Source organism: Anser cygnoides, chromosome 2, assembly GCF_040182565.1.
Source record: "Anser cygnoides isolate HZ-2024a breed goose chromosome 2, Taihu_goose_T2T_genome, whole genome shotgun sequence".
Classification (NCBI taxonomy): domain Eukaryota; kingdom Metazoa; phylum Chordata; class Aves; order Anseriformes; family Anatidae; genus Anser; species Anser cygnoides.
Genome location: NC_089874.1, coordinates 41,309,317 through 41,334,210, shown reverse-complemented (window position 1 = coordinate 41,334,210; position 24,894 = coordinate 41,309,317). Strand labels below are relative to the sequence as shown.

Sequence of the window (24,894 nt, the reverse complement as noted above, 5' to 3'; positions counted from 1 at the left end):
ATTTCAAAAATCTCTATTTCATAGCTCATATTCTGTCCAGTCCTACTGCAGTCTCACTGGGTGTCCTGAGGAGCAGTGAGGTCCTCCTGTTATGTTCCTCGGACCTTACAGCTGCGTGTCTCCATGTGGCAGTCCCTGCACCTGACGTAACCCACGTTGAGGATCTTGCAGCGTCACCACCGTGATTCAAAAGCGTGAGTGAAGTCATCCGATTCCCTTGCACATCAAAGTAAATCTTGCACTTGAGACAACTCCTGTGGGAAGGGTTGTTTGCTATAGGATCTTGCAGACCAAAGAAAATCAATGGGCTGATACAGGAAATGAGGGTGGGTGGGGTGTGTGCATTTTTTAAGAGATCTCTTTTTAAACATTTTTCTTAGTGCACATGACTGAAACCTGAAGGTACATCAGAATGACATTGGAAAAATCCTTAAAACTGCAAATTTTGGCACCAAGTTTTCACACCCCCCCCCCCCCCCCAAGAATTATGTTACAGGCACTCGTGCAGAGAGATTTACGACTTTCTCTTCAAGCCCCCCAGCCATCCATCTAAAGAATCAATTCCTGCTACTTCCAAGCAGAAATGCAACCAAAGACAGACCAAATACACCTCTTTGAAAATACAATCACAAAGCTGGAGCGTACAGAAGGTACCCTCCATTAACATAGTTATGAAACTGGGAAGCCACATCCATCTTTACCAACATGTTTTGCCTTCGCTGATGCTGCTTTGAAACAACGCAAGGACTGAGAGATGATTTTCTTACCGAGTAGCACCATGCTTGGAGTAATACATTACTGGTGGGACTCCCCTGATGATGTATTACACTAATGCATCATTAGGATGATGTTTTGCACTGATGATGTATTACAGTGCAACATAATGAGAGCAATAGCTCACTGGGTGCATAATCCTGCCAGGAGCTGTGCGCCTGCAGCTCTCCGACTTCATTTGCAGTTCAGGGTGTCCAAGGCTGAGATGGATTAGATCCTGAGCTCCGCACGGCGTAAGGGATGGCACACCCAGGGAGATGCCAACGTACAGGTGGATGCCGTTAATTACAGGACGCAACGTACAGTATGCTAATAGCGAGATGCACGTCGGCATCACGGCTTTACACCTGTGCAAAACACCTTCCGACTACAAGAAGTTGCTGTAGGCAGGGCTGCCGAGGTTGCTTATCCTTATGCTTGTCTGCAGCAGACATGCTGGGAGACCGTTTGGTAGCATGCAGCTTTAAGAAAAATATCTGGCCTAAGATTTTCATGCCAAACGGCTGTTCCACGGAGGGGGAAAGTGGAGGGAAGGGGGAGGCTGTTTGTTTTTAATCAATAACTTCAGTGAAATCGGTTCTGTTCAGCTGTTTCTATGAACCAGACTCAGAAAAAACAGGTAGTTTTGCCAACAATGAACGATTCTGGTGACCTTTTTTCTGACCTGTTTTTAAAAGCAGAGCTATTTGATCTGCATGAAATTTTAAAAGACCTTTGCACTATGATCAGTGTCACTGACAAGAAGGCAACATTTTAAGATTCGTGAACTATTCACAGTGAGGCCATATACAATGTTCAAAGGGAGGGCAAACCAATACATAAACAAGGAACGAACAAGCCAGTTTGGATAATACACGAACTTCTCCTCCAGTCTCTCACAAAAACATTAACATTTACAACTAAACCACAGCTTCATTACTTATTTAGTTTTCATTTCAATACCTTTGGGGTTCTTGACCAAGTCTCAAGGTGCACACATGCATGCAAAAATATACCAAATATCCTGCCTGTGATTTCCAAACTCATAGATTTATTCAGTTCTGAAAAGCAACAGTATTTTATACAACTACCTAAGGTGCTCTGCAGGGTTGGCTCCCAAGTTCTCCTAAATAACTATCATCCACACTGGACAGACCAGACTCTACAGGGAACATTAGCTTCTCTGGTCGCAAATTCAGAAAAAAATAAAAATAAAAATAAAACTGGCTTTCACAACTTCCTCCTGACAAGTGTAATTGAGAAACAACAGGGTATTTAATGAATCAGAGCAAGTACAGCCACCTCAACTAGACAAATGATGAGTTAATATCTGATTTTGTTCTTCACACGTAGCCTTTCAGACTGCATGAGCGAAAGGGCTCTACCTCGTACATGCTGTCTCCAGCCAGCCTAACAAACAGGTTGAGAACACAGAGGGAAGACTTGCATCTTCACCCATTTTCCAGTGAAAATAAATTAATTTCCACACGATTATGCCAGGTGAGCATCATACGACTGGGAGAGTAGCGTGAATCAGGGCAGAAGGGCTGTTCCCTCCCCATCGTGCAAGCAGAGAAGGCAGCACACTCTTTAAGGCCAATGCTGAAAGAAGGGGCTAGCACAACCCCACCTTCCAGCTGGAGGCATAGACAACGCAAACAGCTCTGCTGTCCCGAAGCCTGGGGATGGCAATGAAAACTCAGCCCTTAAGAAAGTTGGGAGAATAAAAAAAAAAAAAAAAAAAAAAAAAAGAGCAGAATGGATTCATGCATTTCCTCCACAATGCGCCCATGTAGGGGCCAACCGCATTCTGGTCATAAATTCTCTGGCACAGGAGCATTATACCAAGTGAAAGGAATGTCTTTCCATCTGTGTATTTCCCCTAAGGCGCTCACTTGATAATGAAACCAGTTAAGGTCTTTGGGTTCACAATGTTATTATAGTCGGATAATATTTTGTTTGCAGCAGAGCCTGAAGAACTCCTAAGTAGCATATTACAGGCACTATACACCTGTTAAGTCATGGTGTTTCTTCTGTAAGTGGACAAATCTGTTTTAGCCATCTCCAGAGATTTTCCGCTCACAGTTAATTATGAAGCGCTGACTGTACTCATTTCCTGATCTTAAAGGGAATCTATAACAAATTTATGCCACAGGTGAAGCCTGGTCCCTCTGTCCCTCAGAAATACTAGCAATACTTCTAATGGCCCTGGCTGCCCTCCTTCCCCCAGCTCTCCCGGCGGCTGTGCTCCAACACAAACCATGCACAGACAATAACAAGCGATCAGGAAGAAAGCACACGCTTCTCACAGGCTGACCGAGCCTAGCATTTTAGAAAATTAGTTATTACGGACACATCTGAACACACACAAAAAGTGGCATGGGTGGCCAGTCAAAGGGCTTTCTGACGAGGCCTGTGGTGAACATCGAGATGGACGGGCCTGGTTCACCACTGCCCCAGCTGCTCCCCAGCCAACGATGCCCACGTGCAGAACCACTGGGCACCGCAGGAGGATTTTGCTCACCCTCTGTGCAGGCACCCGCTGTTACACAGGTGACTACATGCCTCCGAGCAACGTCAGGAATCGCTTTGTGTACAAAGAGAGACTCATGGGGTCAGGAAGAAGTTTGTCCCTTGTCTAATTCTCAACTCGTGGGAGCCCCTTTCACCCTTTGATACGTATCCCAGCACACAATTTTGATCAAAACCAAAACCGTGTCTTGTACAGTACAAGATAATCTGAAATCACGTCAGATAAGATAAGCATTCTGGGGGAAAAGATAAGGAAAAGCAGTCCATCCTAAGAAAAAGGGCTACTTTGTTCTGAGAAACTGTTCTTCACGCTTCTTCTAACAGGCTCATGTCTGATCCCAGGCACAAGTCCTTGGAAATAAGTCTCCCTGACCTTAGGGACATACGTTAGGTCAATGGTTCCCAACTTTCCGGACCAATAGACAACGATCAACATTTTTCTCAAATCGTCAGACACGCTTACCGTCAACCTTCTGATCGGAAGCCTGGTGAAGGTGACATGACCCAGCAGAGCGGCTCTAACTTCTTCTCTGTTACTTCTGGAGACGACCTGCGCTCTGCAGACCACAGACGAAGACCTCCAACCTCAGCTGGTTCATCTCAGAGAAACTCTGAAGCAGAGTTCTTTCACCAGCTCCCACATTTACAAGCTCTTTTACACCAAATACCCAGGCGACACCTACCTCCTGTGTCACCATCCAGGTTCAACCTCCCTTCCCAGACCAACCATCTCCCCTTCTCCTGGCTACCAAGAACGAGCCTAGCCTTCCTAGAAAACACTTCTGCATCCCTCTCACTGCAAAGACAGCGCCTTACCGAAGGTGCGACCTTTCTACGTGGAGGATAAACGCAAGGCAATGTCTCTAGTAAGAAAAGAGGGAGCAGAAATGTTTTCTGTTATTTTACACATACATTTGTTTGCCTTTGTATGGGAGGAAAGCACAGAACCACCGCAGATATCACGTTAAAGAGAGACACAACCAGACAACTTGCGGTAAGATTTAAAGAAAAAGACTAACTGAAGAGCTCTTGGGTAAAGGCAGCTGGAGTGGGACAGGCGGACTTAGACCTGAAACTACAAGCGAAAAACGGACTTTGGATGCTGAATTCCTTGTGTGATTGTACATCATTGTATAGCTCTTTGGCCACCCCAAACAAGAGACCTGACCCCAACAGTACATTTTTCTTCCAGAAAAAAAAAAAAAAAAAAAAAAAAAAAGCTATACCCCAAAATTTGTTCAGTGAATCCAGCCAGAAAGAAGAGACATGCATAGCAGGGAGTCACTGCAGAACTTCAGTAGAGCAGTTTTAACAGCTTTGTTCAGACCTTCTGAAACATTGTTTTCCAAAAGAAATCTACCTAATAGGGACACACATTTCTTATCATTTCATTGCTTTCATGTCGGGACTATAACTGCAGAGATTTCTAGGCAGTATAAGATGTTCCATGGTCCAGACGTGACTAAAAAATGGATTATCAAGCAACATCTAGGGAGAAAAAAATGCACATATCTCACTCTGTATTTTAGTGATAACGCTCTTCCTGTGTACAGTTCGTGATGTTTGCAAATTCTGGGTTATCCAGTGTATATTTTCAGCACTGTTAGAAAGGCAACAACACATACATTAAGAATGCTTCACAATTTTGACAGAAGTTTGGCAGAAACCCATATTAAACTGCCCTTAGTAGTGACTTTTCCTATACATGCACACTGTTGATGGACTGCCTCATTTAGGCTTTTACCTTTGTTATGGAACACTTTAGCTATGTCTTGGCCGACAAGTAAAAATTCTTTGGTTATTGGAAAAAAAAAAAAAAAGTGAAACGGGGAGTATTTCCCATATAATACTTCGGTACTTGTGGATTTGAACAAAATTGAACATTTTCTGTGACTTGTGCTATTGCTGTATGTTTTAATTTACTTTCCCAAATACCTTATAGCAACAGTTCACAATTTTTACTGCAAGTAAATACAATTACCTATTCTTAAAATCAAAGATATTGCAATATGTTTTCACCAAGTTCGTCCAAGTAACTACATATTAAAATGGCAAACATCCCTTCAAATAACATCCTGGCAGAGCTTGCTTCTTCTGCAAGTAATAAAAGCGGATGAGAGCAAATCGTGCTCCAAGATGTTTGGCTGCAGTGGTATGAGACAGTTGATGTGTTCCAAATGTCTGTCAGATTACTTAGCAAAACCAACCACTGTTAATCAATAGTGAAATCTTTTTCTTTGTGGTTTAGCTACATTTCTGTTTTTGTTAAACAGAAGAAAATTGCCAATTAGGTGGACTCTGCTGGACCATGCAGCTCAGGGAAACAGACTGTCAAACTGACTGGCTTAGTTAAGAGTTAAGAGGACGCAGTTCAATTGAAGTTCAATTACGATACTTAATCGATCACTGACTGCACATGCAGGTTTGGTGAACTAAGTTGCAGCATCTTACCCTTGTTCTTCACAATAATCACGTCAGCCTCCACAGTCTGCCCCATTTTTAAGCATTCAGACTTTTTTTTTTTTTTAAAGCACCACGACAAGATTTGCATTCGAGGATGTCAGCATTTCTTCACCTCTAACGTTTGGCTCAGAAGTCACGTCCCTTTTCTCGTACTCTTCATACGTCTGTCTTTTTTTTTGATTCTAAACTACTTGGAACAGAGATTGCATCTCCCTCTTTGTTTGGAAATTCTCTAGCAGTTTGTGCATTGCAGCAGTGTAATAAATAAAAAGTAATAAAAATGTTAGGAAAGTCCTTAGAAAAGTCCATGTTATTTTTACAATTACTCATACTGTCGCTATTTTGGAAACAATGCCAGGAAGATCTAGAAGGGGACTTATAACAGTTTCTGTAAGAATATGCAATCGAAATGATGATGTTACCAAAAGCAAAATGTTTTGCAAGGTGTACAGCTTCTCATGCTGCTTTTTCAAGTGCTTCTAACAGATGTTCAATTTCAAGTGGTCTGCAGATACCAATAGGCTTATAGTTCTGCATGAATCGGAGCAGCAGATGTGCCCTGCATTATGTTTTGCTATTCCCTTTATGAATTGATATGTCACCCCGTGGGTTTATAGCTAGTTAATTTCGCAATGACATCACTATTTCTATATTTTTAATGATTCTCGCAGGATTTAATTTCTCAAATAACAGAACTCTTGATCCTGGAATTGCAATGTGAAAGCAATATATAATAAACAGATTTGTTTACATGATACAGTCCTATTTCCCACCAAATGCCTTCACTGATAGCTTTTAGGTAATGCTGGTATGCAGGTGAATTCTTCCAAAGACTGCAGATTTACAACATGGCCTCGTTTCAGGACTCCAGACTTAATGACCATGCATCTCTCTACAGGATCGTTACACGCAAACAAGTACCGCTCAGTGCTTGGAAGGAAGGAGGATAAGAAGGGAATAAGAATAGAAATAATGGGGATTTCCACTGGTTCTGCTGTAGCCCCTAGTCATTGCCCTTGCCAGAAATCTCGCTCCATGGTGGGGCGAGTTTACTAAGTACACGGTACCCAAATAAAATCACAATGGGAACTGCACTGCATTTTCCACTGACTGTGACAGGGCAGCACTCTGTCTTTTGGCTTGGACACTCTCAGTCTTTAAAGGAAGCCAAGTCTTTTCTCCCTCGAATTCAGATGCAGAGGTTCATAAAGCAGGGCCAGCCTTTGTGGGGAACCTCTGATAACTCCTGCAGGCTGTGCAGACCGGGCGGCAGGACATCACCTTCCTCCCCTGGAGTATTCAGTAGCGTTGAAGGACATCCTTCTTTCTGTTTCTAAATACAGGGTGGAAAATGTGATGCTACTACAGCTATTTTTAAAGGATCTCTAGCATTTCCTTCATAAAATATATTTTTTAGGGATTTGAAAATTGAATGGAAAAAAAACATTATGAGTTGGAAAAGGTCCTAGTGAGGTACTTTATGTCAGGAAGCCTTGGAATATACCTGGACTCTTAACTTTGAGAGGTGAAAACTGCATAGGCGTATTCTTTTTCTCCCCATGATACCTCAAATTATATTCCCAGATTACTGCAAATATAAAAATACATCTTCACTAAAAGCCAGCTTTCCCAAAGCATTTCAGACTTAAATTTACAGAACAAACATTATGTGCTCGAATGTGCCCCTACTGATCTAGCTGAAAGATCAAGCCTTTCATTCCTGAGGAGCAACGAGGTAATTTTTGCACGGGTAAGGAAGAGGGTGATCTCCAGCTGTGACCTCAGGCGGTCCCTGCAGCCCTCACAGGAGCTGCGCACCCACGCTGGGCTCTGAATCCATCCCTGGGAAGGGAAGAAATGAGGGAAGTATTTTTGTGAGTTTTGCACAGCATTTCTCCTCTTTTCAAAAAAACGTTCTGCGTCTTTATTGCTTGCAGTTCAGATTTCTTTGAAAGAGTAAGTATGAATGTTAGTGCGAGCCTCAGGCCAAATTTAAACATACCAAGCTCCGGAAAGCTCGTGCTGAGGTCAAATCTAAATTTGACTGGCCTTCAGCACTGAGAAATGTCAAAGAACAAGCTCTGCTTGGAGGTCCACACCTATCGTTTGCATACATTAATAGCGCTCCATCTAAATCTAAGCTGTAAGCAAACATGTTGTGTAGCAGGCCACACAGAGTCCATAAACATCTCAAACTACTTCCGAGCTCTGAAGCATATTTCTCAAAGCTGTGGCATCCCACAAGTGTTCAAGAGGCACCTTCCCTCCCTCCACTGCACCAAACCAAACCCTTCCTCCCTTCAAGTCCTAATTCCGTTGCCTGAACTGAGCTTTTCTCCCCCAAAAGCTCCCAGCCTGGACCTTCGTCTCTCTCTCTCCCAAGTGCCTCAAACTACGGGATGAACATCACACTCAACATCTTCGCTCCTCCAGCGTACCTGCACTACTTAGGCTGGTGGGGCTCACTTGTGCAGGCAGTTGGACTTCCTGGGGGGCTCTCCTGAGAAGCAAGGGTCTCCGCAAACCTGCCAGAGTAGGCCGAGGGTGCATTTCTTGGGCCCAGCCGTCTCCAGCACGGAGGCATGGAAAGACAGATGCTGACAGAACAAGAATGCCAGGACCACAGCGCTTCCCTCCTTCACCACCTGAGCTCCTGGCCTAAACACACAACCTGCTGACCATGGGGAGCCTGTAAAAGACCAAGCACACACGCGTGGTGGGTGTGAGACACGTTGCTCAGGGCACCATGCCCAGGTCTCCGACACGGCAAGTGCGAGCTCGGCAGACTAAGCTGGAGGAGATTCGGCAAGACTGAGACCAGCCACCGAAAATATCTGGCCCATTATATTCAAGGTACGTCCACTTTCTAAAAATGCATTACCTAGACAAAACAGTTGAGTATCTTAGGGATGCAGGTTTGGGTTTTCTGAGTATTTCTGATATTTACTCTGACATTTCCTCTGAACGTACGTGGTGTTTTGAAAGGAAAGGAGATTTCTGATACTTAAGGCCTGTCCTTCCTGTTTGTTGGTTTACCCTAACCATAAGTTTGCACGTGAATAAAACTGTTGCTTTACGTCTGATTTCAAACATGTGGCAAAGGAGAATCTAACAATTTTATAAGATATAGTTACTTTTGTAGAGGGTGAGTTTGCCTTCGGGAATTTGCTCTGACTAGATTTATCACAAGTTTTTTGAACCAGATAATTTTGTTTGATAGCACATCTGGCAGCATCATAAAATCTTGACGTCCCAAGCTATTACACAGGAATTACTTTTGTAAATCATTTATGAATATTACTGATGTAGGCCTATTCTGAGCAGTAAGAAAGGAAACGGAGTGCTGAAGGACAAAGGAAGGGAAAAAGGATTCCCTACCCTTTCAAGATTCAGCAGATAGGGTGGGTATTTATCATTTTAAATGGGAAACATGCTGTCATTGACACAGCTGAAAAGCCCACATAATACAAGTTATTCCCTAGACAAGCAAAAGGGAAAGAAACTCTAGACGAAGAAAACAGTAAGTCTGTCTCTCATGATGGAAAACTGCCCTATCCGAATCTTAAATAAATCTTCCCAATTAAATGCCACATACTGCTAAAAGCATAATAAACACAAAATAGCAACCCAAAAATGAGTAAAGGAGGAACATCTGTACCAAGGCCAGCACTGGGGGGGGCCAGGAGAAGGGGGAGATTTACAAAACCTCCCCAGCGACACGTCTTTTGGGCACTGCAATGTGACTGAATGGAAACTCTCCATGTAATTAGAATAACATGATTAGGTTTTCTTAAACTGTCGTTGCTGAACGTATACCTCCAAATGGAAACTTGGCAAAATGTGAGCTAATAGTTCATGATGTTAACAGTGAACATCGCCCGATTAACAATTTCGGAGGACTGCACCTATTGATGTGGACTGGAAACACAACACACGCTCTGCAAACTTGCAGCACTGTTACCCTGCCAAACTTCATGTCTGGCCTTATATTCCTTCTGAGAGGTCGACTGCGTATTTCATATGCGATGTATGAATCCACACTGGACAGACGGTCATGGGGTGGAGGGTGTAAATCTCATGAAAAAAAGGATGGGGGCTGTAAAGCCCGCAGGGCAACAGGTCCCCCAGTACAAGCCAGTGTGGGGACTGGAACCAGCCCTCCAGTGCTCCTCGCCAGTGCTGGGAGTGCCTGCACGTTATTTGTGTTGGGCCACAGAAGAGGAAAAAGGTCGTTAGCAATACTACGCTGAAACATATTTCCAGCCTTAGGTAAGACGGCATTTTGTTGGGGAATTTCCTTGCTCCGGGGCCCATAATGAGGGAAGGAGCAATTCTCTGACAGGCCTTATTCAACTTCCAAGCGCTAGGCTCTTCCAGACCATAGCAAATCTAGGAGAGAGGCACAGAGCAATTACGGCGCACATGCCAGAATGACACGATCCACTCCCCATGCGAGCACAGGGAGGTAGGCAATCTCCACGTTCGGCTTCCTCCCAGGAAGCAAATTCCTGCCTTTACACACCCAGAACTGATTTCTTTCAGATGAGCAAGCTGCCTGCTCCAGCCCAAAGAGCGGTGCATCCACACGATGCCGAGGACTCACCTACAGGACGAGCAACCTGCTACGTTCAGCGCAGAGGTGCTCCCGTTTACTTCAGAAAGTGGCAGGGCTGAAATAAGTTCTAACACACCTGAACGATACGTTTAAATTGTTGACAGCTTCAGATTAATTGCAATCAGAAAATGATAATGTGATAAAACTTCATTAATCAAAGAAGTATGGATGCTTTCAAGCTACAGAAAGAAGCCAACCAGGAGAAAATGAATGTAAAATAATAACAAGGAAAATAATAAAAAGCAAACAGAAGAACTGAAAAGCAACAGTGGTTTCTAAGGTCATGAATGATAACTGCAGGGGATCATCTGGACATTTCTCCTTAGACTTGCCAGCATGAGGCAACGCTGGCTGTAGCCGAGAAACCTGATATTCATATTGTGTTTATCCCCCTCTCTCTGAATGCAAACACATGTTCTCTCTTCTCAGTAAAGATGTGCAACACATGCACTGGACAGGTAAAGAAACCTTAAAAGCTAACCTGCTGATTGCAGATGTGTAAGTGACTATGGAGCACACCTTCCTAAGACAACAGGACTGGAAGAAAGGGAGGACTCGGGACAAATAAACAAATTAAAAAAACTTAGAAGGCAAGAAACAGCTCACTGCAATCAAGCAAGGGAAGTTTTTTTTACAAGGGTAATTCATGTACGTTTTTTCTAATTCAACTATTATTATTTTAGACTATTCCAGAGTTTCAAAGAGTGATGAGGGTTGGTTCTTTTTTTTTTTTTTGTTTGTTTTGTTTTGTTTTTTAACTCCAATACAGACAGCATTTGCCTCCGTAACTATGCCAACTGAAGAAAATCCATCATGTATTAACCATACTCCAACCTCCAACAGAAATATTCCCCATCTTGTGAAGTAAAGTGAGATGTGGGAGTCCTTGACCTTCTAAGTAATTAAGGGAAACAGAGACATTCTTGTTTTTATTAGAGAGACACTAAACTATTTGAAAATAATTTGAATAGCTGGAGAATTAGTGTATTTGCCTGTTCATGAGTAGTGCAGATAGTTTAGAGTTCTCTTGGGGGCAACACATCGTAATGAATATCTGCTATTCATATTTAATGCAATCTGCCAAAGAGTGCTTTTGGGAGGACTTTCTGTGTCAATATAATGATTAACAACAGAACTGGAAAAGCAAATGAATTCCTGCAACGGGTGGGGCTGGCAAAAATATCTTGCAGTACTACACCAGGAACACTGGATTTGACTGTACTTTTAATGATATCAGTGGAAAATCCATTTCCCAAGGAAAAAAAAAAGCAAGCAATCTTTAAGTTGGAGTTCAAGTGGTAAATAACCAGCAGTAATGGAAGGCAAAACAATTCCAGCAGAAAACAATGCTTAGAACCACAATCTGCCTAGCCTGAGTATGTCTGAAAAGCCTCAGATGCAAAACTGGCTATTAAATATAAAAATTAGTATTTACGTAGCACCACAGCACTATCCAAAAAGTAATGTCATAGCAAGTTCTTTGTCTACCTTTTCCAGATTCTCAGGTGATCCTATTTTCCATATGTTTTCTCTAACCTAAAAGACTTACATAAAAAAAAAAGAACAGAAAGTCCTTTATTCTTTCTTTACAATGCACTTTTAAAACACCCCAGACTGAAAAGTATGGAAAAGCTTGGCCAAAATACAAGTGACTTTAGTACTGACTTTTCTCCTTGATATCCCAACAGCCCTCTAAATAACACATTCAGATTTTTTTACTGTGTTTATTTTTTAATACTATCCGGATGAAGCAATCTTACTAAGTTTATGCAAGTTCTAGGACATCCCTGTACCGTGCTCACCGCCGTCCCCTGTCCCCTTACCAAACTACTCCTGCTCCTTGCCCCTCGCAAGCAATGAAGGCAGAACACGAGGACCCAAAGGCTCACGGGGGCAGCCTACAGACCAGAAGGTGTCAGGGACCAGAGGCAGAACACAGGCTTGCTCCCGCTGAATGCCACGGGCTATGTGCATCACCCAATGCAAGCAGGAGGCTCAACTCAAGCAGAAGGAGAACAACGGCCAAAGTGTTTTATTATTTAGTGGCTCCCACAGTGTCTGCTGCCCAGGACTTGCTTTAATTTCATCCTGGGCACACTTGGGGATTATGCAAATCACAGCATTAGCTCAGATTAATGTTTTTTCCTCTCCATGCCAAGGTCTCCCAGCTCACACCAACCGTCTTTTAAATAGGTTGAGTGCAGGCTGGTGGTGTTCAAGCTCGCACTGAGACAGATAGGCGTCTGAGTGACAGCAACTCATTTCCTCCCAAATCCAGTCCTCCCTGTAGCTCCAGGACTGCTCTGGCCTGTGGTTGTCTTCAACTGTGTTAAACTAGTACAAGCTGACCATTTTGGCAAAGAAATATTACAGAAATGAATTTTACAAGATGCTTTACCAATGGAGCAAGTGGATCCATCTGTGCTGAGGTTCGCCTGTAAAACTGCAACGCTGCCGCTTGCTTTGTGGCTCCATCAGCTGTGCTATAAAGACAGCACCTTCCTTGCTGGCTTTCAAATGAGCAGATATACCCCAATGATCTGCATGGCTTTTACATACCTTTCTCAAATTTCAGGTGGTTCTTCACTTGCTTAGGATCTTTTTTCAGCTGTTTTTTGTTGTTTTTGCTGATCTTGTTTTATGTTTTTTTGTTTGTTTGTTTTAACTGATCTTTATAGTCTTTCTCTAGAGATTAAATGCATTAGTTACAACCATAATGGACATTTTATAAAGAGGGTAGCTCTTCCTAAGCTGGTATTCTCATATTTTAAACAGTCTCCTTACTGGTCTCTGGCAACATCAGTATCAATGCCAGGTCCCGTGCTGGCAGGATGAGATGCTTCTTCCAGGAATGACAGAGAGAATTGCCCTTGTTAACATGATCTCCACTCACCTGAATTTCACTTAAGCAGCTTTTACTTTAACAAGATATTGTGTTACAATCTTTACCAAAATTTATTTACTCCCCCTCCTCCAGGCATTTCACTAACATTTTGTGATCTTCCTATTGCAGACGTACAAGGCCCAAGGCTTGCAGGACCTGTTAAGTGTGCTGTTCCCAAAGTCCTGCAGCGAGATCTGTTGGTCTGAGCTAGGCTGTGGCATCACCCAAAAAGTGTAGGAAGTCCTCGCCTTCAGCTTCCCTCCCTGCCAGACTTCAACCCAACTCCAGAGAGAGTTTTCCAGAAAATACGTAGAGGTTTCTAAAGGATTCAGGTGCGAGAATTACACAGTCCAAGCACTGAAGCAGAAAATACCATTTCTAGATGAGCTAAGCCGTAATCTCCAGAGACAATCTTTGCTAATTTTTTTAATATAGAAGTGATTCCTCATTATCAATACAACCACAGAAGCCTGCATGACATCTGATCTCAACAGTGGCAACACAAGCTTTGTGCTGTATTGGACAAGTACAGTGCCAAGTAAATCAATCGGAGTTACAGAAATAATGATCTTCTTGACCATAGTCTCTTCTACTTATTCAGTGCTAATGCATAGGTCACGTATGCATAAAAGTAATATTTTTTTCATCTTCTGACCTCTTTAGCACTGTGACCAACCCTCTAATTATGAAGTATTTTGCACTATGTATCTCAGTATAAAAACAGAAGTCAAGTCACAGGGCATGGAGGTAACACCATTATTAACATCAATGAAACTAAATCACTCTGCATCAAACTCCTGCTCTAAGTTCTCTGTGCTCACATAATTAATACATCTAATATGCTGTTGTCTGTTGAATAGAACTGGAGATACCTACTTCAACTGTAGATTAAGATAACCTCGTATCATGTTGCATTATGCTATCTGGCATAATGGAAAGCTGACAATGAAGACAGTAAAATACAACAGAACAATAACGTGAAAGCTTAAATGATTGTAACTTTGGGAAAAAGCTGTTGAACTGCATTGTTTTAAAAAAATATTAGAAAGATTTTTATAGCACTCCTATAATGTAAAATCATTTCTGTTGGATTTAGCATGAATGGAAAGAATGTGAAAGATAAAAATGCAATAGCCTAAAGAATATATGGTGCACATGTTTGGCCAAATTTTGATTTCTCCAGGTCTTTGCAAGCGAGATCTATATTTTTCAACTATCCATATAAGTTCTGATGTTAGCAGAGGCCAGTCATACTGACCTCTGCCCACTGGGCGGATTTATCGTAAAAGGACAAAAAAAAAAAATCCTCATAATGCCCACAACAAAAAAGAAAGACATAATCCAAAGCTCAACCTGCTTGCTTCCCAGAACTGGTCTCTATAATTCTAGTGATATTAACCCTAAACTTAAGAATCAGAAGTCTACAGAATTGGAAACAAAAGAGATTGTCGTTACCAAAGGTAAGCAAACAGAGTAACAAAGACCAGAAGAGTAATCCTGCAGGGGACTGTGTCTGAGAAAAAGCTCTCATTCCAGTCACCCTCCTCAGTATCTCATAATTTTAGCTCGTATTTTCAAACACTATTGCCTTGAGTTATGCACAACAGCTGCCAGACTGCCGTGCTCAGTCAGCAGATGCAGACCCAAGAATTCAGTATTAGCTTCTTATTTTGCGTATCTACAGAAATTCACACTTAGTACTACTTCCCCTCTCCTCCCCCCCCCAAGTCTGAACGTTAACTGATTTATTTATCATTAGTAACTCGTCTGCCACTCAGTCTTAATTCCACATGAACAACTCATAGATAAGAAAAAACCCACATACTAACCATTTATGTTTGGCATTTATCAATGTACATTTCAAAAAGAAAGTTCCCATTAACTGATAATACTATTTCTGCAAAAGATGAGTGTTCTTGCAGTATCAGGGGATAAATTCAGTATGGTATTCTGAAGAGTATCTAAGAATTTCTGAAAGGATTGGAAAGCCAAAGTTATTTGTAGACCTAGCTTAAGACATTTTGTTTTTCCATCTCCAATAAAAATAAAACAGGCCAAACACAGGCCTGACCTGATATACCTATTCTCACATGTGAATGCATGAAAATTGCCTGCATTAGCTGGAGAAAGCAAAAACAAAACACACGCATGCACAAACACACCTTCAAGACTGCCCAGTCTTCAACTATATATATGTGAGACACAAAGCCAGAATTAGTATTTTTGTGCTGCACTAAACCACGACTTTACTCTTGACAAGCTTTTTCTTCACTGGGGTTCCCCATTCACATTTGCAGCTCTAACTTCACATGCCTTCTATTGACTGCTGCTTTAACAAGTCTCCTTCACCTTCAGTAAGGAGCACAGTTCTGCAAGGTCGCTGTTCAGCCAGGACTTTTCATACTGAACAATCACAGTAATGCATTTAGACAAACAACTTCACAACTGACCTGCAAAGCTGTATACACTCTGGTTTTCCGCACGCGAGTCATACATTTCTGGAGATATTCGTGGTGGATGTCGTCTATGAGTCTATGACTACTTACAGAGTTTATATACTTGGTATGACTTTGGAGCCAATTAAGCATATATAAAACTAAGTCCATGCAAGAAATGAGTGTTCAAAGTGATGAAAACCAACATGCCCAGCTGATACACTCAGTAGTGCTGAAAATGTGAGATGGCTGCATGTGAAATGCAACCACAAACTCAAGTTCTGCAGCCATGGGCAGCTGCTAGCTGTCCACTGGGCTGCCACAGAACTGAGCTCTTCAGCAGCTACCCAGGAAGAAAGCAGTTACTAACTAAACAAAACAAAAGCAGTAGTAATTATAGTGCAACTTAAGGGAATTCTGTACTGAGGAATCATTACTGTTAATAAAAAACACAATGGCTAATTTTGTGAAGTTTCTTTAAACACAGCGTGAGCTTCTGCAGATAACACAGCAATGCAGGATATGGCAAAATCCACAGCAGGTTTTATCACCCTTGGTTTCCACAGCTTTGGTATGTCATACAGTTGCATGTTTATTTTCACAAAAACAGGATTAAGTGAAAATGGTATTTTCAAAACAAATGCACGCTCTTTGCCCAAGTAAAATAAATCACAGATGGGCAACTGCAATTACTCTTAGACCAATTTCAGAACGAACAAGATCAGCCTTCGCTAAAGGAAAACAAAGGTTAATAAAAGCTATTAATAGCAAGCACTTACTTGCAGGTGATGGGGTGCTGCATCCGCTAGTTGGTGGGTGGCTCTGGAGTCCATGAAGGGAAGGCAGCGACAGTCCACCGATGACCGGAGGGAAAAGTAAGGGGTATGGCGCTGCTGGGTAGTGAGTCATATGTCCATTCACTGCTGGTACCGGACATGTGCGGCTGCTGGTTGTCATGTTAGTACCTCACAGCGCGTAAATATTATGTTGCATCACTCCAGGCCAGCAAACAGATACTTGAACTTGTGAACGGAGAGGACTGCCAAGCCTGCAGGTATGGCTTGAGCCGGACGGCGTGACGATGAAAAGGTAACTCACTAGATCAGGCCCGTCCTGAATTTCATTGCTGCTTCCTACTGCTCTTACTGCCAGGACATCCTTGCTCTGAAGACTGTGCACAGGAAGTCTTCTTACGCTGAGTCCACAGTTTGGTTGCTAATGCAAATGTTTTTCTCGGTACACAGTTGCTCTCTACAGATGCATACTGATACAGCCTGTGAGAAAAGAAAACAATATATTGATTATAATCTGTATTTTATTTGATTTTATATGTTTACATATACATTCACAGAAAACTCTTCTACCCCCCTCCCCTGCTTCTTTTGTTAAGTGATTACCTATTTACTAATGTCCTACAAGATCATCTTGATGGTTACTGGGGGGTAAAATTCTCATTATACTGAAGCTAATAGCAGAACACCCATCCTTGCCCAATGTTTTACATCAGAAGCAATTTCTGGTCAGATGCAATCTTGTTTTGGAAACTGTCAGTTTTAAAGCTTATGCATCAATAAATACCTGAAATATTGATATTGGAGGAGAAAAAAACAACAACTAAAAAAATTTCCCAGGTATGTGAAAGCTTTCAGCTTTCCTGTAAAAGTTACAAAGCTGATTACACCGAGGAAGCTCTGTGCTCTGCTTCAATGTCATGTCTCAGTTGTGACATTAGGAACTGCTTCTGAAGGTGATTTGGTATTAGGTTGTTAAAATACTAATTGGTTTACCAATGATTGATCTTGCAAAGGTTAGTTAGTTTATCTTATTATCACTTCAGAGATCTCACTGGTCATTCACTCTGTTTAGCGGTGGATAGACTGCCTCTATCACCAAATAAATAAATAAAATTGATTCTCCAGCCATGTCCCCTTTTCTCTTCTTAATGCTTTTCACAGCCCCTCCGTCACCTCACTTCCCCATCCCTCCTGTCAAAGGTTCTGTCCTCTACTTCTGCCAAAGACTGAATCAAGTGTTCAAAAGCCACATCACCTAACCAGTGGTGGTGGGCCATGAAGCTGTTTATACCATGCTCCCATTTACTTCAGTGCTTTACTTCTAAAAGTTATGTTTACAAGGCAAAATTAATAACCCTGCGTTTCACACTCCTCTTTTCCCCCAAATTAGGGTACTAGGGAAAACACACAATTTCAGGAAGTTGGTTAACTGCCTCTCACTCAAGACAACCATGCAAAAAACTGCCAGAACATCTACCGGTGCAAGTTCTAGCTGCTGGCTTTTTTTTTTTTTTTTTTTTCATTTCTGTTCTTCCAGATTGTGCTCTGGAAGAAAAGGAAAAAACATGTGTTATCTCATAAACAGAGTGAGCGAGTGACCTGCCAGCAATACACCGCTCCCGTGCATTGCTCCTCTTGTGCTCATGAGCACCATCTTCAAAGTCATCCTGAACTACAATACCTTCCTGGGGCTTCATCCGAATGGCTGGACCCTACTGAGTGGTCCTCAATTTCTCCGTCACTCGAGTGAGAGCCTCAAGCTGAGAACAGGGCACTCCTCGAGCTATTTCAAACAGCAAAATTTGCTCCACCACAGCTGTTTAGTTTTTCATACAGCAAATGGCTGGTCTTTTCAGAAATAATCAGTCCTGATGGTGGCCTGAGAGCTACTGGAAACACTGCAACCACTCTGTATTGCGACCACTGCTCCTTGACTTCTTTGTGCAATGAATGCTCCAGTCGAAAGTCAGCAAGCGTTGCTTTTGACTCATAAGCATTACCCTACGTCATGGCAGGAGTCACCGGGTTCTCCCAACACGCACTGCTGGGGGAAGACATCAGAAGCCACACAGCAAAGCTTTACTACCCAAAACCGAGGCAGTCTGGAGCTGCCGAAAGGCTGCTTCCTGAGAGAACGTGTTACATCCTTACATCTGCTACGGTGAGTGAACAGGAGCAAAATCCAACTCTTAAATGGTATTTTATTCATGGTTCTTAGAAGTTATAGGCTAAAACAAATGGCAAGATGACTTTGGAGTGTGAAAGTAAAGGCACAAAAGTGAAATGACTCGTCAAGGTCACAAAGCAAAGGCAATTCCAGAGGAGGGGAACTGCGGCAACAGCGCTTACTATCCCTGCTGCTACTCAGCCTACCAGTTGTCAGTACGAATTCAAATGAGCAAGTTTAAAAAAAAAAAAAAAAAGAAAAAACACGGATGCATATGTTTGCCTGTCACAGAAGAGCGGAGTGTTTCTGCTCTGTGAGGAATACCAGCAAAGGTTACCAGCTGTGCATGTTTTCAGACAGCAATTTGTGCTGAGTACAGCCTGCTTGGGGATAGCAGCAATGTAGCTGTAAGTATTTGATAACTGCGTAAATTATGCACAAAATACCTTTAATGTTAACGGAGAGAGACGTACGCAGAGATGAGACGTGATGGTGTACAGCGAGTCACCGCACAGCTCCCAGGGAGGAGCGAGAGGCTGCGTGCCACCCCGGTCTCAAGGAGCAACGCGCCTGGAGGTGGCTGAAATCAGACCTGCTGGGGAAGCCTCCACAGCCAAAACACAGCGACCTCCTAATAACACAAACGGGGCGGGTCACCACAGGTAGCTTTCTGTTTCACCTAGCTAAAGCTCTATGGAACTTCAGAGACAGGGAAAGCAAAGTATCAAAGTAACATGCAAAGAACGGATGTTTTCTAACAGCTGGCAAAAATATGACACTTCCACATATTTGCAAAAACACGAAGGGGGGAAGGATGCAGATCAAAGCCAGCCCCAAAGTCTAGGCGCTAAATTAATCACAGATCAATGTCACCTATTTTTAAATTATGTAGGCCTTCAGAACTAAAATTCGTTCTACAAAACTATCTACTACTACCAATTATGTCTCCATTAGCCACAAGAATGCAGAGCTCAGCATAAATTACCCAAACGCATCCGACGCCGCGGTTCGGGGAATTCTGATGTTTAAGCGCTCAGCATGCGCAACAGAAGCAGCTCCTCCAGGACAGGGAGGAACAAGGGCACTCAGGAAACTATCCTGTCACTTCCTCACAGCTGGAGGAACATATTCTGGGATGTACCTGGTGATCAAAAAATGCAGCAGTATTATAGCTCCTATACGCAAGTCCATATGAATACGTAATGGCATCAAACTAGAATATAATCACATAGCTCTGCAGATAGGCGTGCAGGACACAAACCCTCAGACCTTGTTCCTTTGCTTTCCTCTCACAATAAAGACAGAAAGTGAATACAATGTAAAAGGTACAGTACTCTAAACAGCGTATCGTTCCACCCTGAATAGTGTTCCTCAGAGGCAGCAGGATGTTATAAACGTTCACGCGGGCCAACACCTACAAGATGGCCAAAGTGGAAACCACGGACAGACAGAAGCCCATGTTCTAGTAATGCACCTCATCCAAAGGAGCCGATGGGATTTGAAGTCACTGGCTCTGCTAACAGAGGTGACAGACCGATCATCTCCAGCGCTGCACAGCAGAGGACACCAGAAACTAGAAATTGCTAAAACACAGGAAACCCACAGAGCAGCTGCACCCACCTGTGCCAGTTCCGTGACACTGAAGAAAACTCTGACGAACCTAAGGCAAGGCTTTGTTCGTGTCCCTGGATTCATACGCTCGCTCCTCTTGGCTTGCTGGTGAAGATCCTAGCATTTGACACCAGCCATCCTCACGGACTGCAGACAGTTCCAGGGTGAAAACATCTCTTTTCCTCAGCTAAACCTGTGCCACAGCGCAGAACACTGTAAGACACCGGATGAGTGGCAGCTTTAATACCTGCCCTTGCTGTCCCTTGCCATGGTCCCTTGAACACCCCACAGCTGAAGGAACATGTCCTCTCTGGACCGTGTGACACTTGCCCAGAAGCAATCCTGTTCTTCCCATGCCACACAGACCTTGAATGTGATCTTTCCTGGCTTACACCTGGATTCCCTTGAGGAGGAAGCAAACGAGCTTGCTCTCAACAGGACAGTAGGAGCCTGCTACTATTGTTGATGAGACACCCTCAATTTAAATAAGGAACAAGACAAACTGACAGCAAGGTCACCTCGGCGGCAGCCGAACACCCATTCCCACAAGGTAACAGCATGGATTTCTGCCCCATGCATACCCAGCAAGATTTTTAGAAAATGGCTGTCGCCGCAGGGTCTGGAAGATCTACCCAGTATATCCTCTACCTCAGAGGATTTACCCAGTACATAAAAAAAAAAATCCTTTTCCACCAAGCCTTGTCCTAAGTGACTGCTCGTGAGTACAAGCGTTACACACTCAGGCCCCCTGCATGAACAGCACGTGGAAAAGGATCACACGGAAAAGTTTCTCTGAAGGCAAACCAAAAGATGATCGCGTTGTACACCATGCCGCACTGAACAGCCGCCAATGACTCTTCTTTGACAGAACATATGCCTCCTTTTGGGCTTTTACAGGCCTTTTATTGACTTGACTTCAGTGATAAAGCAGATGGCCACAGGGGAAGGAGGCTACAGTAGCTCCAGTGCAGAACAGACAGCAGATTTATCAGCTACAGTTAATGCAGCAGGTGTACCTGTCTCTTCCACATTTCTTCTCGGTGTTTGTGAAGCTGAGCGGTTTAAAACCACAAATTTTCATATATAAGCTCCAAATTCTACTGGAGATACAGTGGCCCAACTTTTATTTTCCTCTTAATTTCACATGCACTTTGCACAAGCTTTACTAGAGCAAAGAGTTCTGCTTTCTACACATCTGTCAGTTCTCCTAAAATATATCAAATGAATCAATCCCCATTCATTATATCGTCATTTAGCTTCCATTTAGTAACAATATTCGGTGTTGTTATTCTAACATACTTCATTGTTCCAAACTTTGCACTTACAAGAGACTTTAATTCATAAGGTCCTTTCCCTGTTACAGGTGACGTTGATGCTATCAGCAGCTGGACAGACAAGAGGCCAAGCCAGGGGGCTTGGTGACGGCCACGTGCCACTCGGAAGGTCACGCTCTTTCCTTCATCTGCCAACACCAGCCCATCTCCATGTCCGTCTTCCCCCAGCCTCATTGCCCACAGCAGGGAATTAAGCTGTATTACAAGTGAAGCGGGATTTTTGCATTTTTCCCCCTTTCCTTCCGAAAGGGGTCAGTTGAATTCTGCCCTACCCGCAGCAACATTTGAAAATCTGCAGTCATTTTGAGCACCCAGCAACCCTTAAGCTAAATCCACCACCCCGACACCCTCCTAACAGAGGGAACCAGCACTGCTCCTCCCTTACAGCTGCGGGACGAAGGCACAAATACAGGGGGACACATCCTGGACACTCAGATGTGCTATGCACGGAGCCTGCATGCTGCAGGCAGCCCAGCCAGCCGCAGCATGGAGCTCAGCACCGGGCAATTTGCTGCTCTACGCCCGGCTGTCTGTGGCATTGATGTCCCTGAAGTTTCCAGGGTCACGGAGGAAGTCTGTAAGTTCACTTCCCATTTTCTTGCCAACGCCAAAATCCACCCCCTTCTTAAATCTTCGGCGAAGTCCTAAAACAGGAACCACGGGCTGCGAGGGCAGGCTGGCCAGTACGCAGGGAGAGGCGAGCTGCTCCTCTCCCAGCAGCAAAAACAACTCCAGGGGAACTTCGCCTGAAAAAACCCTCAGTGATATTTCGCATCTTTTCCCAAGAGGCAGAGTTGACCGAGTCCTTATTTATTCCGCAGTTTTGAGACGTATCCTAGCGGTGTTTTCAAAACAAGTCAGGAACTAACAGCTCCAAGAGCCCTTACTGTATTTAAGGCACGGTTTGTAGTTTGTACTGAAATCCCCGATTGTGCACATGCTTCCTATTATGCTAGCTGATGGCGTTGCAGCGAGTAGTGAATAATTCAGCAGATTTAGCAAGAGCCGAGTGTAAATCAGTCAGATACAGTAAGATGACCAACTATTAAAAAACGTGTGGAAACTTCCCTCGGCAAAGCAGCGCGGTGTTTGCCACAGGTCGCCGCCAGCCGCGCGATGCTGCGTTTTGCCTTCTTGGCTCTCCAAAGAGATTTAATTAAACAATAAACTAGTTCCAGTGGCAGAAGTAAGAAAGCCTTCGGAGTGTTATGTTTCCTTTATTAGCATAGTGATGTGAAACTAAACAGAAAAAGCAATCTAATAACAAACATTCCTTTGAGAACTGCTCCGGGAGCAAAAGGACATCCACTTATTGTTCAGCCCGTCCCATTGGTCCATATACGGCCATAAAGGTACAATAGGAGGAAACAGGAAACAGACTGGCACATCTGCATTATCTTATTAGGGGCTAATGGATATCTGAGAGGAACATGCATCTGATTCTGAATAGTCTGTACCAATCTCCGAAGCAATTACTCTTAATTAGTGGATTCTGTTTATAGATGGAACTTAGTGTACCCTTCTGTATCAAAGAGATGCAGGCATCTGGAGAGAGATATGGTTTTCTTAAAGGGAAAGCACTGCGGCACGGCGCGAGGGGGGCTCGGGGGGCTGTTTTGTTTGGGTTTTGGCAAATAAAAGCGCTCTGAAGCATAACATATTCTACTGTATTATTAATCAAAAGAGCATGCCAGTTTAAAAAAAAAAAAAAAGACCATACTGTTAATCTCAAACTCTGAAAGTAAACACAGAAAGCTAATACTTGCTTATGAATTATATGACAAAAACCACTTTGATGATAAGCAAATAAACAACCGAGCCCTAAAATTTTCGACCGATGGCCAAAAAGTTTAAAATAGCAGCTTAAGTCAGAAGAACAACATCTGCATTTTGTATCTGCCAAGTCTGCAGCCAAAAAAAGTAAACCACTCTATATGACCAGATGCATGAATAAAAAAGAAAACGCATGAAACACAACTTCAAAGTCAGGGCACTGAGCAGCAGAGCTGCGGCTCCTGCAGCCCCAGTTGTCAGATATTTCCAGCTATAGGTGCAAGACCTATGGGGGAGGGAAGATAAATTTTAGCAAAAGGAGAACGCTATTATTAGGACACTTTTCCTGCATCTTGGTATGTAAGAGAGCTGTCTGCTGGGCAACTGCGAATTCCTTTTTGTCATAAAACTGACACTTGCAAAATGGGTTTCTGCTTTATTTGTTTTTTCCTGACTGCGATTGTAAGGAGATAAATAACATAATTAATGCAATTGTTTATTTGAAAATCCTATGGGGGAAGTATAAGAAGGGGAAAAAAAAAAAAAAAAAAGCTGCTTTTTCCCTAAGCAGCTCTGCTTCGTATTGCCTGCACTGCAGACACACACTGATGTAAACCCTGAAAAAAGGGAATCTAAATCTGAAAGGGGGGAAAAAAGTAAGAGACACAATGACACCCATTTATTTACACACTGCACAACAGTACCCTGCTGTGCCAGCTATTGATTTTAGTGGAACTGAGAGTCCATGTTGGAGAGCAGCAGCTGTGAGTGCATAGCCTGAATCCTCATATGGGAACAATACTCTATAAGCAGGATAACCTATTTCAGCCAACCTTCATGTATAACACACAGCAGTAAAAACACACACAGCTTACATTTTGAAATCTGGAAGGCGCTGTGGTTATTTTTTCACAAAGGTCCGGGGGAATTATTAATTTATTTGTGCTAGCACAATGCTAGCATAATGAAGAGATGTGAAGGATTGAAAATCCAGGCTTCTCATGTCTGGTATTCTACAGAGATGTTAATTCTCTTCTATACTAACCATATTTAAGACCCACCCACTGCATCATGCAATTTCTCATTTTCTCCTGTTGTTTGCTGTTTTAAAGGGCAGTTTGTATCCGAGGGTGGTGGTTTTTTTCCAGAGCTATCTGCATTCCATGTTTCTTTCATTACTCAGCAGTTGCCAAAACTATACTGAGAAGTAAAGATAAATGGTTAGGTCAGGTGGTGGGGTTAACAATTTACTGTGTGTACTGCCCTGAGAGCCAGATATAGTAGAATTGGCTCATGTTTATGTACAGGATGAGAAGTTGATTTCCTGTGCAGTGACTTTCAATCACCTCTATAAGGGACTCTCTTGCAGCGTTCCTCTGAGAATTCAAGGAGCTTTGAATACATTTTGTGCTGGCATATAGGATACTCTGCTTTGTAACTAAATGCTTTCCTTACTTATTCTGCCACGTTCAAAAATCCCAATGGATTGTCAAGAGGAGTTCTCTTTTATTCATGGAAACCAAAAGGAGGGTA

The 24,894-nt window shown here is 43.0% G+C and overlaps 1 protein-coding gene across 2 annotated transcripts in view; it reads right to left on the bottom strand.

The window, feature by feature from the left end:
- RARB (retinoic acid receptor beta) overlaps positions 1-24,894 on the bottom strand; it is a 331,789-nt gene that overhangs the window by 179,351 nt on the left and 127,544 nt on the right. For both annotated transcript variants that reach the window (XM_048076090.2, XM_048076092.2), the window contains exon 3: positions 16,462-16,956. In XM_048076090.2, coding sequence (XP_047932047.1) covers positions 16,462-16,639 — 178 coding nt within the window. In that variant the 5' untranslated portion in view covers positions 16,640-16,956. The remainder of the gene's footprint in view (positions 1-16,461; positions 16,957-24,894) is intronic.